Source organism: Pseudophryne corroboree, chromosome 4, assembly GCF_028390025.1.
Source record: "Pseudophryne corroboree isolate aPseCor3 chromosome 4, aPseCor3.hap2, whole genome shotgun sequence".
NCBI lineage: Eukaryota > Metazoa > Chordata > Amphibia > Anura > Myobatrachidae > Pseudophryne > Pseudophryne corroboree.
Window position 1 is genome coordinate 794373285 of NC_086447.1, and position 18146 is coordinate 794391430.

At 40.9% G+C, this 18146-nt stretch overlaps 1 protein-coding gene across 3 annotated transcripts in view; it reads right to left on the minus strand.

The window, feature by feature from the left end:
• The window catches only part of LRPPRC (leucine rich pentatricopeptide repeat containing), a 491686-nt gene that overhangs the window by 242054 nt on the left and 231486 nt on the right, over positions 1-18146 (minus strand). For all 3 annotated transcript variants that reach the window (XM_063918355.1, XM_063918354.1, XM_063918356.1), the window contains exon 15: positions 8637-8664. In XM_063918355.1, coding sequence (XP_063774425.1) covers positions 8637-8664 — 28 coding nt within the window. The remainder of the gene's footprint in view (positions 1-8636; positions 8665-18146) is intronic.

The following is an 18146-nucleotide window of genomic DNA, read 5'->3' on the forward strand; positions in this document are numbered from 1 at the left end:
CAGAATCCAGGCTCTTAAGATAATAAGACAAAGCAGTTCTGACAACTAAGTTGTAGAAAAGACAAGAGTCGGAAAAGACTAATAACTCCAGGTGAGTGACCGTTACAAAATGACAACAAATGTTCTGAGCACTGTGATTGGTTAGCGAGTCGGAAACATAGTAGGTCTTGATGACACTGTTCTCCACAATCACACCGTCACAGTCATACGAGATAAAATCCCGGTGATGACGCAAAGGTTGAAAGTGGAGAGCCGACCGAATAGGTACCCTATAAGGAGCCCTGGCCACCCCGGCCTGAAGCATTGCAGAGTAGAGTCAACGGGCAAATCCGGACCGGATTAGGAAGAGCGAAAAAGCCAGTGGTCAAATGCAGTGAAGTACTCACTAGATTTTGCCAGAGGCAGCAAAAATATGCCAGATGAAAGTGACAAGGAGCTGACACGGCGTCCACGATTGCCACAAGGGGATCCCCGGAGCGATCACAGTACCAAGTATACCTTGAGGTCTACGTCAGCTAGTCACAGAGTTACACTAAATCCAGAAATAATCATTGATTTCACATACTTCAAAGAAACAGCCTGACAACCAGCAAGTCCACTTCCCAGTTGCCCAGTCTGGAAACCGGAGATGATCAATATTGCAGAAACCCAAAATTCCACCCTCTGCATATGTTAGATACTGTTCCGATGGCTCTCCAGCTACACGTGCCACAGCACAAGGTGATATAGGCCACAGTGGAAAGACCCTGTAGAAAACATTGATCTGGAGTCAATGCGTTGTGGATCGCCCGTAGATCGGAAGTGACATTTCCAATTTGGACTTTAGTGTCATTGAAAACGCCAAAGTTGAAAACAAAAACCGTAACGACTGAGACGTCTGACCGTGGTTATGACCCACCACGACGAGACAGAATTAAGTCCCATGGGTCAGACTTGGAATGTGTAGTCCAATGAAAATATATATATATAGACCAATGAAAATATTTTCGTATGTGAAAGGAAAGACTGATCTGATTAAGTAAACTCAATCCTGCCCAGGATTAAAACCCTAGAATCCGAGAATGAAGAAAACCGGCAGGAGACCGGGAGAATGGAGCCACCTGTAAAGTCCCCACTGTCCTGCAGAGGCAGTGTATGCCATGGAGTACTGACCCCTGTGGAAACTGCAGAAAAAAAGTCTATTCTGGTCAGTAAATCCTGCACTCCGTCATTGTTCGAGATATCTGGGATCGAAAAAGAAGATCCCCGAATACCAACCACTGCGAAGGAAGAAATCCAAGGCCAAGGTCCGCTGTAGATGAGTAAGTGCATGAGACAGAGCCCCCCCCTTTTTTATTACACAACAACTGACCCACGATGGCAGCAATGGTGTGGTGGACAGCGAAGAAATCGCAATGATTAGAGTCTGTCTTTTGGATGAAATGTAAATAAGGGGAATACTAAAGAATCCCGCTTTGCATGTGTTCCCAAGATTCCGAATATATGTTTGTGATACAATTCAGTACCTCTAACGGACCCGAGGATTCTGAGAAAGTTGGTCCCACCCACTGGGAACCAGACTGTCCGACTCCGTGATCCCTGCCGAGGACACATCGGAAGTCCGTGTTCTAGACGGACAAATGCCACCCAAAAGAATACATATTTCCCTGACATACTTTAAAAATACACATGTTTTAGCTATTATACTCAGGATGAGAACCCACAACCTAGTATATCGCAGGTAGACATTTTACTGATAGAGTTATTTGCTCCTGCCTGCAAATCTGCAAATTAAACGTTTTAATCTGGAAGTAGAATTTCACGATTCGCAACCAAAACGAATATAAGGGTGTCATAGCCAGGGAAAAGATGCAACCTTGAGTAGAGCTTCAGACTAGAGACTAGAGCTTCAGAGACCAAAACTGTCAATGGACAATTTGAAAAGGATCAGGTGACACCCGAATGGACAACATGCATTCTGCAATCTGCAATGCATTAGCCAAGGTAGGGCGTAGGAATATTCTTGTGAGAATGAATACTAAATATAATAACCGCCTCACCGTTATCAATCTGCGGTGACTGTTAAGGTCACATACTGTACGATAGTAAGGGCAGTCATCGTAGGCTCTCCCATAATGGATGCGTCCACTGATTATTAGTGGAACCTTCATCAGGTCAGTGACTTCATTAGCGAAATGATAAAGAGATGCTGTGTCTAATTATGAGACACTGAAACTGAACAGACTACAGTGTGTACTAGAGACAGGCACATGTCCCTGGAAATATAAACCTTTGCATCAAGTGTGGAGTCAGACTTCTAATCAACATTCTCTCAACGTGAAGGAAGAGGTGGAAACCAAGAAATTCAGTAAAATATTTCTTATTCCTACCCTGAAGGAACCTCCCTGACAGGATCTCTCTCACCATTGTTTTTAGATGAAGCCTCAAATGTGGACAGAATCGAGAACAAGAGAGAGGGTGATGCAGGACTCCGCCAATTGGCGTTATAGTCCGAGTACGCAATGATCCTACCTAAGGAAGTCATGTTAGACAGACACCAGGCAGTGTAAAACTAAAACCTGCCTCAGAAGTGACCATAACCATTGAGATTATAACCACTTGGACATAAGGATTGGCCTCTGAAGTAACTGAGCTATAGTGTCTGTCAAGGACCTGGCTCACTGCACAGTATGAGCTGATTAAGGAGCTGCGAGCAGTGTCCAGCCATTTTGCAAGTCATAAGTACGTAGCGTACAAGAAATAGAAATAGTCCCACATATTATAACATTTTTTAACCAAGACTAATGGCTAAATAGTAAACAGAGTACCAGACCCATTACACTAACATAGTGTAAGGAAAGGTAGATTCTGACAATACCGGTATTCGTAGACCAGTCCTGGAACCCCAATAAAATCCATGCAAGTACAGGGAATAAATACAACTTCACACAGTCCGGGCATACACTGAACTGGAGGGAGGCAGGTTCAGGGGGAATTGAAGGATTTTTTTACATAAAGAGTAGTGAATAAGTGGAATAGCTTCCCAAGAGAGGTGGTGGAGGCTAAGACTGTAGAGCAATCTAAACCTGCTTGGTATATGCATACGTTTCTATGTAAACAAACTCATGGCCTCAGAGCTGTGAGGCAGCAATGCTAACCACTACACCCTCCGTATTATTCTGGATTGTGGTGTCTCTGGGCCACGGAGACATAGACTGATTCCTGTAACCCCCTGGCAGCTCCGCAACAGGTGTCCTGGAGCATTGGGTACCTGGGTCCCCACATTGGAAACATGTAATTAAATGTATATGGGAATCAAACCTGTGTACTCTATCTTACCAATACACAGCATTATCCCCAAAGCTATTGGAGCTTCTGTGTAGTAAACTACTGAGCCTGTCTTTCCTTTAGACGATTTGCTGGTTTACCGACCATGGAATAAATAATGCCAAAGTACACTATGCCTTACTACTTCTCTTCTGTAAACCGGTAAACAACTGTTGTCTCTGTTAGAATAGCACAACACTAGTTAAGAATGATCTCCACCTGTGTAATAAACAGGGTGAGATAAATAACAACCTTATGACAGTGAAATTACTGATACACAGGTAGACAAGAAATAAAATTGGGCGATGCAAATTTCTGATTTAACCCAAAACACTTGTATTTTCTGATCTCCGCCTGTATAATAACAGGGTGAGTTAGGTCACTGTCAGATATTTTCCTCAGCGTGTTGTGCAATGTTCCCTGGTCAGATAGCGCTGATAAAGAGGGAGTGAGTTGTAAAATGGCACCCGCTGGTCGAGTCCGCCCCCACAGACAGTGATGGGTGGAACAGTAAAGACTGCTACGCAGGAAGATGACATCTGCAAATCAGAGCCGTCCCCACAGAATGAGGTGAGCGGACATCAATAACCAGCTGAGCGGGAGCGCAAGGCGGGAAAGTGCTTATTTCCCCCTCTGGCTCCCGCAGCGGCTAGCCTGTACAATCCCCTTCTGTAAAAGGACCTCCGTGCCTGTACTAGGGACGCGGCTTCTGATCTACCAGCGGCGGAAGCAGGAAGGACTCACATCCCCTTTAGACCCGCTCCGCCTGAATAAGAGCCTGCCTCACCTTCCTGTCTAAACTAGCGTGCATGGCAGCGGGGACACATTCAAACACGTGCCCTCAGTTAAGCATGTCAGTCAATACCATACCTTACAGCGCCGTAATAGGCACCCACCAGCGGGGACGGGGGCGGGCGGAGGCTACAGATACAGCAATCATATAAATACTGTCAGTAGAGATAACAGCCCAAGACTGCCCAGGCAGGTTGTGGCTGTCCTACCTGAGAAGTGCCTCCTCGGAGGTCTGCCCGGCAAGAAGAAAGCCCCAGTGGCCTCAGTATGGTGGCTTCCCAGAGGCTATGCAGAGTGGGAAAAATTCTTTATCTAGCTAACCCCACTCTAACTATACTTGTCACCTGTACACAGGGACTAAGTATGGAACAAAACTGAAAAGAAATCAAAAGAAACCTAGCTAAAAACTATAGGCAAAAAAACTGTGCCTGTACTCCTCAGGCACAAAACTAAAACTAAGGTAATCTGCTGGTAGGCTGGAGATGGGAGGGGTTAGAGGGGGGAGGAGTTAGTTTCTATAGCTTCTGTGCCAAACTACCATCCCACACACTCTAACCCATTAGTAAGTACGCAGCGTCCCCCAGATGGATGAAAGAGAAATATATATTTAAAAGATCATTATTAAAATTATCTTGCAGAGTGGTCCTAAAGAGATAAATCATTGGCACAATAATCGCAATATTTTATTCCAAGGTCTATGAAACTTTGGGCATAACCAAAGCATATGTCAGAAGGTGGCTTTGGAAGTCTCACATTTAGGGTAGAAAGGGGCGACATCTTCCCTGGTACAGGTAGGGGTGGATTTATGATTCAGCCTGCCCCTTGGCCTCCAAACCTCAGCCTATAGCTTTCTCTTCCAGGCTCCAAGATTGTACATGCAAAGCCACCCAAAAGCTCTTTCCAATATGAACCTAATCTTCTGGGCTTATGGACTGACACTTGCACCCACTCCTGAAACCAACCCCACCCATACCGTCCCTGGTGCATCATGGGGTATGTAATCTTTGTTCAGTGTCTATATCACAGTGGATGAATTGGATCACTACAAAGGTCTGATGCATGGGGACTGCTGTGCCGCCCCCACCTAGAGGGGCCCCTAAGCATGTGCCTCACTTGCAAGTGGTGATCAGTCCCTGTAGAGAAAATCCTACTGATATGTAATGTGCTGGGAAGTATGAGGAAAAGGGTTACAATCACAGAAAACAAAGCAACTGTGTCCTTTCTAATAGTATAATTTATTGTTCGGTAACTCATTGGGTTGATCATATCATTGGATTTGTAAGTTATCTACATGCATGCTCCACAACATTCGTTCATGTTTTCCAGGTCACCTAGCAGTTGAACAGGTGTATTCATTACTCACCGACACATTTTAGAAGACCCACAGGTGGAGCAAATTATTTCACTTGCAATCCTGTGAGGAGACCTGGAAAATATGAACTGTTGGGGGTACTTGAGGACCGCGGTTGGGAACCACTGCTCTACAACACAGGTTCTCAAACTCGATCCTCAGGACCCCACACAGTCCATGTTTTGCAGGTAACCCAGGTGTATTAATTACTCACTGACACATTTTAAAAGATCCACAGGTGGAGCTAATTATTTCACTTGAAATTCTGTGAGGAGACCTGGAAAACATGCACTGCGTATGGTCCTGAGGACAGAGTTTGAGAACATCTGCTATGAAACGTCATTCAAAACCAGTCAAGTGTCACCTCAACTAATGAATTCCCACTGTTCCGCAACACAAGGAATAAACCACAGATAAACACCACAGGTATAAATGCACTTTATCTTGTAAGGAATTATTTTATGGCCATTAGAGAATAGTAACAATACAAAATATTATCTATAAACATTTTACCAAGTCACTATTAAGATCTAGAACAGAAAACAAGCATCATTTGGATGATCAAGTCCATCCAGTCCGGTATATTTCCTTAAAGAATTCTGGCCCTACAGTTTTCTGCTGACCGGTGTTATTGGTGAATGTCAGATAATGCTATGCATGTACAGCACATACTCCCAGAACATGGCAATGATATTGCCAGTAAATACCATATACTCCAAAATATGAGGACTGCATAAGAGCATACCACAATCTGTCTTTTAAAATCTAAGATTTAAAAAAATAAATAATTTAAGAAGCTCTCCCACCCTAAAAATAAATATGTACTTTGTATATCTTGTTTAAATCCATTTCAGATTAATTCTATTAGAACAATTCAGTTATTACAATAATCTATGCTGGGCACTATCCCAGTTTTTTTCCGTCTGATCCGTGGTATGAGATCCAATTAGAGAATTGTCCTCTACTGTATTTCACAGGACTAGAAAACACTACTAGGATACAAAGAAAAGACATTGAGGGTACAATTTCTAGTATTGTCATCTCATTAAACTAACTGACTGGTCATAGGAAGATTAGTTTCCGCCAACAGGACAGCCTTATACCATGGAACTTAGCTCACAAATGTCTTAACAGCTCTTTTCTAAAAAGCAACTTATTGTAAGGAGGAATGATCCTTTACAAAGAAGCAGACACATAACATCACACACATACAGTACGTTTAGGAGGAGACTGGACAAATTGGGTGCAACAGGGTGACAAGAAATTTATGCAAGCCCCTGCTCTGTAATTTTCTAGAGTCTGGACCCTTGCAGTGCCCTTCCAGCAGTGACTGTCTCAGGATGTCTATAGTGTCGCTCTTGAGACTGGCAGGAAACCTGAGATACAGTACAGTAAGATAGATTCAAGTTGGGTGAAGCTGTGCCAAAGTGATCATTCCTGAAGTCCTTGTGGGCTGGTGATGACAGGGGCTAAGCAATTGTTCACTGGCTCCACTTGAAGCATCTGCAGCTACTAACATAGATTCTGGATTTCAGTAAAAAGTTCCCCCTTTGCGGCTCTGGACTGCTGATAGCAGGGTTTTATACTGAAAGTTGCATCCACTATTAATGGCTGCCACCACTACAAGCAGAGCCTGGGGAGTATGAGCAGACAGGGCGTTGCATATAGGTGCCAGCAGGGTTTGATATTACCACTGGCTAAATGCTTGCACTACCCCACGCCAACTGTGAATTAGATCCAATGTGATTTTATTTCCTTATTTAAAACTTCAGACTCAGACGTGCTATCCGTCAGTAAATTAGGTAAGCCGTTTTGTGACCTTGAGTAAGAGCAATGGCAGAGTGTGAATACGGATGGAAATTTAGGGGCCCATTTACAAACAAGTGATAAAACTAGTTGTGAATTATAAAACTTGTTGCGTATGATAAATGGTGCTCCAGCAGCAACAAGTTTTTATCATTCACAAGTTTAATCACTTACTGATAAATGAGACCCTAGTTTGAGGCAAGTGTTACAGGCATCAGGCACAAAAAAAATTAGCTTTCATAGATTAGAAAATTAAAAATTCGGGCAAAACCCTGTTGTGGAAAAAAAGTGAACTGTGAAGACTGAAAGGCAATTCCAATAAATGGTTGTTCAGGTGGTAATGTGAGTGTTTATTCATAGCGACTTATGGGTGATGTTATAGTGCGATCTACAAAACAAAGCCCTAAATACCAAACTAGTGAAATTATAATACCGAAATACAATAGATAAGTGTACATGGCATACATAACTAGGTCTTACACGACTCCAGTGCTAAGGGGACATTACATTACATTTCAAACACTTTATAGGTTTGAACCCCAAAGACAACCCATACTGTAAATACTGTAGTTTTAAAAACACTAAAGCCCTTATTTATCAATGAGTGATAAATTTCACTGTGAGTGACAAATTGCACCAGCCAATCAGCTCCTGTCATTTTTCAAACACAGTCTGTAACATGGCAGTTGAGCCGTCTGGGTGGTGCAATTTATCACTCACAGTGAAATGTATCACTCATTGATAAATAAGGGCAAAAATTCTTTCAGCTAGGGGGGGTCAAGATATCAACATCAACTGATCAAATATTGTAAGTCAAAAATCATTTAAGTTCGAAAAATGTTTGGTAAACATTGTCCAATAGAAAGCAGTCGCAGAATGCCTGAACCAGAACTACTGCAGCCTTAGTTAAGTACTTCAAACATGGAACCGCCAATTCTTCTGCTAGCTCTGGAGATAAAATATTTTTAAGTGGAAATATTCTGCAATTCTGTTTTTCATAGAACGATCAGCTCAGAAATGAAATATCACAAGTCGGGTACATAACAATCCCCCCCCCCCCCCCCCCCCCCATATCAAACACAGCCACTCTCTTGTTCTGTCCCTCATAATACATTATATTGGACATGCAGTGCTACCAGTTTAACAGACATTTCATAAAAAACAATGTCGAAGTTGCTCGTGCCCTTAATCCAGTGTTTCTACATATTATGCAAAACATCTAACAAAAAGGGTAAGCACAAGATAAAGAAAATGACGCGATCAAAGCAGTTAAAAAAAATAGTAGATAATGAAGTTAACGAGCACTATTTTAAAATCTCACATTAGAAAACAGACTCACAGATACGCTCACAAACAATACAATCCATTTTCAGCTACTTACCTTTGCCATCATGTCCACATCTCTAAACCTGTAGGTGGCAGCAAAGGATAACAGATGTAAATGATTCCACACACAATAAAATCAGCGCAAGCTGCCTCCTATAACTTTATTACAAAAACACATTATACACTGTCATTTCCATGTTAAGTGAATAAATAAGCGTTTTAATAAAGATACAAGTGCAGTCATCATCTGTCCACATAAATCAATTTATATTATCTGCCGTAAGTGCTGTCTGGGCAATGTCTCACACAGAGGAAACACGTCGCTGCTTGCTTTGAGCATAAAATCAGCATTTTTTATGTACTTTACATTTTCAAGACGGCTACCTTATGAAAAATTGATGTATGATAAACAAAAAAAAAAGATAAGAAAAGGGGGGGGGGGGGGGAATGAAGATGTTGAAAAGGTAAAGTAAAAACCACTAGGATGACACTCAAATGTTTAGAGAAAACGGATATATAATATATTCAGCACGGACAGCTTTAGAACACTGCTCATATGCATTTATTAGCCAAAACAAAATGTAATGAGCTATAAAATAACAATCAATTAGCGAAAAGTGTCAGTAACTTATGGTACTTAATTTGGGGGTACATAGGGGGTCATTCCGAGTTGTTCGCTCGTTGCCGATTTTCGCTATATTGCGATTAGTCGCTTACTGCGCATGCACAAGGTTCGCAGAGCGCATGCGCTTAGTTATTTTACTCAAAAGTTAGGTATTTTACTCACGGCATAACGAGGATTTTTCATCGTTCTGGTGATCGTACCGTAATTGACAGGAAGTGGGTGTTTCTGGGCGTGTGCGAAAAAACTCTGGCGTTTCTGGGAAAAACGCGGGAGTGTCTGAAGAAACGGGGGAGTGTCTGGGCGAACGCTGGGTGTGTTTGTGACGTCAAACCAGGACCGAAACTGACTGAACTGATCGCAATGTAGGAGTAAGTCTGGAGCTACTCAGAAACTGCTAAGAATTTTCTATTCGCAATTCTGCTAATCTTTCGTTCGCAATTCTGCTATGCTAAGATACACTCCCAGAGGGCGGCGGCCTAGCGTGTGCAATGCTGCTAAAAGCAGCTAGCGAGCGAACAACTCGGAATGAGGGCCATAATGTAATGCATAGCAGATTGCTTAACCCATGGAAACACAGTAAAATAGCCAGTTTCTAATCACTAGGCCCGGGAGTTTTAGGATATACAAAACGAAAATAAGTTTTTTTTTTTTTAAATCCATGTTTTAGAATTATGTAGGTTTTAAAAATTTCAGTTTAGGAATTTATACGTCGTAGGAAGATCAAACAAAACCACACAACATATCATTATGTTTGAAACACTACGCTTTTATTACAGACGTGTCCTGCTACTTCCTTGCAGCGTTTGCTGCAGGAAGCTGTGATCCATTGGCAGTCGCAACTTTCCCATAGAAGAAATGGATCGCGAGTGTACGCTATGTAGTAAGGCTGTTACAGGACACATCTGTATATATATATGACTTACATATGAAAACTACTCATTTCACCCATTTCCATGTAAATTTAAATAGTTTCAACTTAAATAAAAGAATTAGGTCTTTTTAGGTTCTAACAGTCAAAATAGGCACTAACACCCAGATTAGGTAATTTTAGGTCCTGTAGAAATTAAATATGTTTCCTGGTATATAAAACATAAAAGTTAACTGAAATTGTGAGTGTAATGGGAAAGGATTAGAAAAGGTTAGAACCGAAAAACCTTGCCTTACTAATCACAATTATTTGCAGTAAGAATCACAACAGTAACATTGTCAAACATTGTAAGAAATTGCTTCCACGTTTATGCCTGATATAAATACAACGCTAATAAATTAATGAATAACATCTTGTTGGAGAGCTCTCCCTAGATTCAAGAACTAACGGTGAGCTGGCAGAGACTTCTTTAGTCTAGAATGCCACTGCTTATGTCTTGGGGGAGGTGCAGCCCTGTGGCAACAGATTAAGGTGCTGATGTCCAAGGCAGTTCAATTACATGTGATGTGTGAGCAACATATGCGATGCATCATTGGAACGGCATGAGAAAGACAGCAATGGCGCGCTAAACCGTTCACTACATCATGCATTTATTTTGCACCCCAATAGAGGTGCGCAGGAAAATGTGTGATGTTAGGCTGCAATATGTACGGGTGATGAGCGCACTGTAGATTACACACCGCAGCTTGCGATCTTACATTTGCATGTAGTTAAATTGGCCCCTTAGAGCTGTGAGAAGAAAAAAAACAAAAAAAGGATCAACTTTGCATCTGGACAAACCATGCTGCAATGCAAGGGGTGAATACATATTTTTGCATGTAGAGTAAATACTGGCTGCTTTACAACCAACATAACTTTAAACAAGTTGAAGTCCATTACTACAGTCGTCTCATTACCTAGATTGCATAGCGTTTTTCCCAGAAGTTTCTTATAAGCTGTAACCCACTTTCTGCTACCTACAGAAGTCTTGTGAGATGGGTTTTGAATTTTTTCTTTAATTAAATAGTTGCTATGCATGCATGCAATTTATTCTCTTTTTTTGTTTTCATAAAACCCATTAAACATTTGCATAATAGCATACGGCAAGATCATAACTCTTAGTGCTCAAATGCTGCTGTATTTGTGCAATGGACGTGCTACATCGTGGTTCCTCTCCAGTGACAGAGATAAACATACCCTAGAACGACTGCTCTATTTCAGTGCTTCTTCTTCAACTCTAAGAGTTCTGTACTTCTGGAGACATTGCATTGATAAAATGCCATCTACCTCTTGTAGTTCTGAACACACACACACACATACACACACTAATTGAAACTCTTTAGAACCATAAATATTAAATAGTACATACATTGTTGAAGGACAATTAACCTCACACACAATTACAAATTGGCAACAAATAATTCCTCACTCTGACATGACCCACTATTAGAGAAAGTAAAAGGAATACCATTATTAATTTACACATGAATTCCTGAAAATTGTCATTTCTCATTATATTTCTTGCTGCCTTCTGCTTTTTTTTTAAGCCATGTTTTTAGATTATCAAGCTGGTTTGCTAATTTGTAATGACCGTAGTTACATCATAGCTCTTCTGCACTTTCGCTATTGGCTGGAATGATATATGAAGACCAGCGTTGTCTTATACGTATAATGCAAGGACAACAATAAATTATTTTATAAAAGCATTATTGTATACATAGCTACGGCTGGAATGCAAATACCAATGTTTTAATTGAAGTTACAGCAATACTTGAACAAGCCAATAAAAAGGGGGTGCAGTAATATTATCAAATAAAGTGCAAATAGACAATATAAATAAACTCGTTATAATAAAGAACAGCTCTCGGAGAGATGAATTATCACACGATCATTGTACATTTAAATGACAGATTGTCTGGTGAAAAATCAAAGGTATAAGTGGCCTTGATTAGAAGTTCTGTTTTCAGTGCATTTGTAAGACTGTCCTAGTTAAAAGAACGATAATTATTTCCCCGATTATGAGCGGAGGATAATGTGATGGGCTGTGGGGAAGGAAGCATGAGAATTTACTGTAGCGGTTACAAAACTGATGGCAATCTGTCAGTGTGCAGTGAAAACGTCTCTGCGGAGCCCACCCACTTTATGAAAGAAGTTGGCAGTTTGTCAGTGTGCCTAATCACATACCTCCATTCAACATTATCTGGAGCCTACTCGGGGATTAACATACAAATGAGCGTGTACAGAATACAGAACCGATCAGCGTTTATCTCTTCTGAAGCCATGCGGTACACTAGTTAAGTGGAGGAATAATTAGGAGTCCATTTATTTTGCTCGTAGGAATGACTGCAATACAGGACGGCATAGCTGCTTCAGAAATTATACACAAGGTTAAACATACACTGTGACAGGTGCAAGATACATATACGGTGCCTGTGTTCACCAAGTGCCTGTAGCCAAGAATTAGCGTGTATCAAGTGTTTCCCCCACTTCTTAGACTGTAAGCTCATTTCGGCACAAATCATTTTTACATTTTGTTTAAGGTCATTATGTATTATTGACTTTCTCACGAGCCCGGTGTTTACAATGCAAAAATAATCAAAATAATGATGCTCATTTAAGCAATGCTATTTATATCTATCTATCTATATACACATACATACTATATATATATATATATATATATATATACACACACACATATATATTTTTTTTTATCTATATATCCATAATCTTTTTTTCTTTTTTCTTTTTTACAAGTGTTTTTTTTTTTTTAAACTACATAAAAATTATTTAGACTGGATGATTTATTGTACTGTATTCATATAAATAATAAAATTTTTTTTTTTACATAAAATGTGTATATAGTTGTACAAGTTCGAGAGTGCACTTTTTTGTGTTAGGTGATTAGATTTCAATTAATTTAAGGATATACCATTGTATAAGAAAATGATGAGCTTAATTAGAGGTCACTGATAAACAGCTTTCAGCGGAGACTTGAAACTTTATATTCATGTTTTAATTGTATCCCCTTATTTAAAATGTGCCAATTACCTGGCTGAATCCTGCCTACCTCTGTGTTAACAGGAGACTGGAAAGACATTTGCTCACAAGTAATACTGAACACACACAGATAAGTGGGATCACTTTCTAACAAAGCAACATTCGCTACTGGAGTCAGAAGATGACCAACTACAGCATGTAGAAGTCACCTCCTAAAAACATTTGGATAATGATCTGATCAAATTTCATACTAGCACTATTAGTGGCCAAAATTCCCCATCTTTGTTGTGAACTCAAAACGTATACCATTTCATGGTTTCATTGGGAAAAAAAGAAAACAAAAAACACATACAAAAGAGAAACCAAATATGAAATTATTTAAGGCGGTAGAAGAAATTGATCCTAATGGTCATTAAATGCTATGTACGGTTTGTGATTAGTACCACTTAAGAGGACTTTTTGGATTAACCTGTAAAATCAATGTTTGTCAGTACATCTGGGGTACATTGCAGACTATGGGTTCAGGGGGGGAAGGGGGGGGAGGGGGAGTAGGCAATAAATAAACTATTTGAGCTCTAAGTCTTCCCCACCTGCTCCAGCAAGCCATTTGTCTAGCAAAGCCGAAATTAGAACACAAAGTGCAACAGGCACAAGCAACATAACAACCAACCAGGAGATAACGCAATGTCCCCCAGATGGGCTGAGAGAGAAACTGACTTTACAGAGTATTAAAAAAAAAAAAAATCTTCTTTCGTCCCATCTGGGGGACACTCAGATTGTGGGAATTCCCAATGCAAGCCTCAACAAAGGAAAGGGGTGTCACGCCCTAGCCAAACCATGTGCAAAACCTTACGCACAAACCTGGCATAATTTTGCAATAAACGTGTGGAAGTGATAACATTTGGTGAAGGTATGCACAGAGGACCAAGTAGCCACCAGGCACAGCTGCTCAACCGAGCCACCCTGTCACATCGCCCAGGAAGAACTTGCAGAACCAAGGAGAATGTGCCCGGCCAGACACAATCTCACACAAAGAAACAGATGCCTGCTTAATAATAGGAGTAATTCAGCAAACAGGCTGTTTGGAGGCAGGCCAGCACCACCTGTGAGCGTCATAAACGACCAAGAGACTGTCAGACATCTGGAAAAACGCGATACAATCCATATAAACCTGCAATGCCCAGACAACATCCAGGAAGCGCTGAGGACTATCAAATTCAGAAGGACAACACTATGTCCTAATTCAGGTGAAACTGGCAGATCACCTTGGGTCAGAAAGTTGACAGAGTACTGCTTGATCAGAATGGAAAATTGGGAGAGGGCAACTACAGTAGCAGACAGCGCTGCCAGTTACAAGACCCTCTGAGCAGAAGCAATGACCAACAGAAATGTCACCTTCCAAGTAAGCCACCGCAGGTCAACCAAAAGTCTGAAAAGAAGGCCACCAATGTGCCTCCAAGACCAAGTTGAGGTCTCATCTAATGCTTTGTGAAACTAGAATAATCTATTGTTTCGGGAAAGTATAATAAAGCGTTGCAAAAACGTGATTTTTTTTTAATAATTATTTGGCTTATTGGAGGTAGATCAGTCTACAGTATTTTACCTAGAGCAGAGGTGTACGCAAGCAGTCCTCATATAGATTAATAAATACATGCAGCGAAATAGGACTATGCCGAGCAACCTTCTATACCAAGATGTTTTATAAAACGTTGGCGCATTCACATTAAAGCAATTACTTGTGATATTCTACATGAATACTGATCCAAAGATTACATATCTTTGCGGTAACCACTTTTTCCTCCTCTTATGGGATTTGAGCACAGCACAATAGACAACCACATATGTGAAAATACCATTATATGTTATTTTATTTATGTATTTATTCTAATCTCTTTTGTACTTGTTTTGGTCTCCTTTTTCTATCACTTAAAGGAAACTGTAAAAATTTTTTTTTATAATATTCTAGATTGAAGTGGGAGTAAATACAACATAAAAATGCAGAACGTATAAATGCTGAGTAGACACTTGCTTAAGCTTCTGTAGGTTTTACAATTATGTTTTGTTGAGTTTGGTTTGGTCTTCTGATATGTAACTGGCAAGTTACTGCTTACTGCACAGTTTGTATTCATTGACTTTAGTCTTTGGCTTGCTTAGCAGTGTATTTATCACAGAAATATGGCACAGCGCAATAGTTATTCCTTTTTGATCACATGTAGGGGACACTGTAAACCGTACTTTAAGGGGGGATGCTAAGGTGTGAGCAGGCACTAATTGGTAAAACTGTTGCAGCTGAAACTCCATCTCTTCTCTAAACCTTCCCACCTGCAAGACAGTTTTCTATTCAGTGCATTAGGAGAGGCACGAAGACTATTAGTGTAGGAGTGGGGGTTTTTGTATGCAGTTTGCTTGAATCCCCTCTTGGCATCAGGCTTATAGGGTGCCGGCATTATATCAGATGCCGGCAGTTGGTGTCTGTTTCTAACAATAGCCCGTTCCTGTTCCCGAAATAGGGCAACCAGGTACCTATTAGGATCGCCCCATAAAAAAAATAGCTTTCCTTATGAAAACAAACAGGTTCAGTGAAACCTGTGTTTTCGGTAGAAACAGCTCCATTTTCATGCAGTTTCCGGGGATTTGGTTTTGCCTGCCTGAATCCTTGATAATCCACATCTTGCGGCGTTTTTTTTTCTCCTAATTGGATAGCCTCCAGTGGGACAATTAGCAGCAGTAATTTACTGCAGCTAATTGGATAGCCCACTAAGAGTGTGTGTAGCTTTAGGGACTCAAAAAGCTGCTACTGGCATTTGTAACTTTGGTGGGGGAGACTGGAAGTGCCATCTGCCCTACCTCTTGTGTGCTTTTAGAGATTTGCTACAGAATCTACCATTTGTACTTAATATTTCAAAGACAGAGTTAATTATATTTCTACCGGCCAATAGTAGGTACCAACCTGATATCTCTATCACTGTTGAAAACTCGACTATCTACCCTACACCCCACAAGCTTGCTGCCTATAGGTGTCATCCTTGACTCTGATCTGTCCTTTGTTCCCCACATTCAATCTGTCTCAAGATCATGTTACATGCATCTAAAAAACATATCCAAAATGCGACCATACCTTACACAAGACACTGCTAAAACTCTAATCCAAGCTCTCATTATCTCCCGCATTGATTATTGCAATAGTCTCCTAACTGGTCCTCCCAAAACGAGACTCTCACCACTACAATCCATTCTGAATGCCACGGCGAGGCTTATCTTCCTCGCTAGACGTTCATCGTCTGCAAATCCACTATGTCAGTCCCTCCATTGGTTACCTGTATTCTACCGCATTCAATATAAAATACTTTTACTCACACACAAGGCCATTAACCAAACTACATCACTTTGCTCATCTCAAAATATCTCCCAACCCGGCCTCTTCGCTCTTCACAAGACCTGCGTCTCTCATCCACACTCATTACTCGCTCCCACTCACGATTGCAGGACTTTCATCGGGCTGCACCCACTCTGTGGAATGCCCTACCACGCACAATAAGACTCTTCTCTAGTCTCCAAACCTTCAAGCGTTCCCTGAAAACGCACCTCTTTAGGCAAGCTTATCACATTCCAGAACCACCCACATAACTTTCATAAACCTTCCTATCAAATTGCATCCACTCTGCACAGTCCACACATATCCTCACATGTCTTCTCATTCTTCACTTTCCCTTCCTCTCGAACCCGGTTCATCATTGCTGTATGACCATATCATACAGCCCACCAAGAACCTTTGCAATCTGGCGGACAACTATGCAATAGATAGCGCCTTTCCTTGTGTATACATGCCTATTTCCCTATAGATTGTAAGCTTGTGAGCAGGGCCTTCCTACCTCTATGACTGTTTGTTATCACCCAGTTTGTTATATCATTGTTATTTGCAATTGTAAAGCGCAACGGAATTTGCTGCGCTATATAAGAAACTGTTAATAAATAAATTTGTGGACCCATCAACTTATTTACCTATACATACAGATGTAGCCGCGCTCAGCTTTGTTGACGTGCATCCTACAGCAGTTGCGGCAAAGCGGACTCGGCTAGTATGCCCGCGGATTATGGCGCATGCATGCACACGCTGCCTTAGGAATACATGAGGCTGAGGCTAGTTATAAACAGGCATATTCAGCCGCACGCCAGGTGGGCCCGTGCCGCTGGTGCAATGACCATTACTACAGTACATCTGTATAATAAAACTGTAAGGGTTGTATCTGTACATAACATTTTTTTTTTATTTTTTAGAAACATACTTCTTGGGACCGTTTATGAACTATGAAGACAAAGAAAACAATTTTTTGTCTGTCTTTTCGTTCAAGCATCATGCAAAGACTACGGATGAATTTGGATAGTGTTTTCACTATTATAGAGCTTAGTGACCTAAAAACACTTGACACTAGGCGCGTGCAGGCTCCTCAAGTCCAAAATGACTATATGTATATAAATAATTTATATATTAACATATATTGCACACTGTGAAAACTCCTCAGAGCTGCAGGCGTAGATCTTAGGACCAGCTACTTCCCCCATGGGCAGCTTTACGTAACATTTACATACCAATATTAGATGGCACTACTATCTTTGTAAAATTAGTTCCGCTGAGCAATAACAGACATCCACATGAGCAAAGCCGCGGGCAAATGTTAGTTCACTATACTAAAGGTGAATTCATTTGGTTATTGTTCAGTGACGTTTGAGGCAGAGGTTCCCAAACTCAGTCCTCAAGGCACCCTAACAGTCCAGGATTTCAGTATATCCATGCTTTAGCACGTGACTTAATTAGTACCTTAATCAATTTAATTCAACAATCTGTGCTCAACCATGGATATCGTTAAACCTGGACTGAAAATCTGGGTACACATTAGGCGATATGTCGTCCGCTCTGGCGGATTGGAGTGACATATAGGGGTGTATTCAATAACTGTCGGAAGCTGCCGTCTTGTCGGAAAGACATCAGCTTCCGACAGAAAATAGGATTTTGGTACTTACCAGGTAAATCC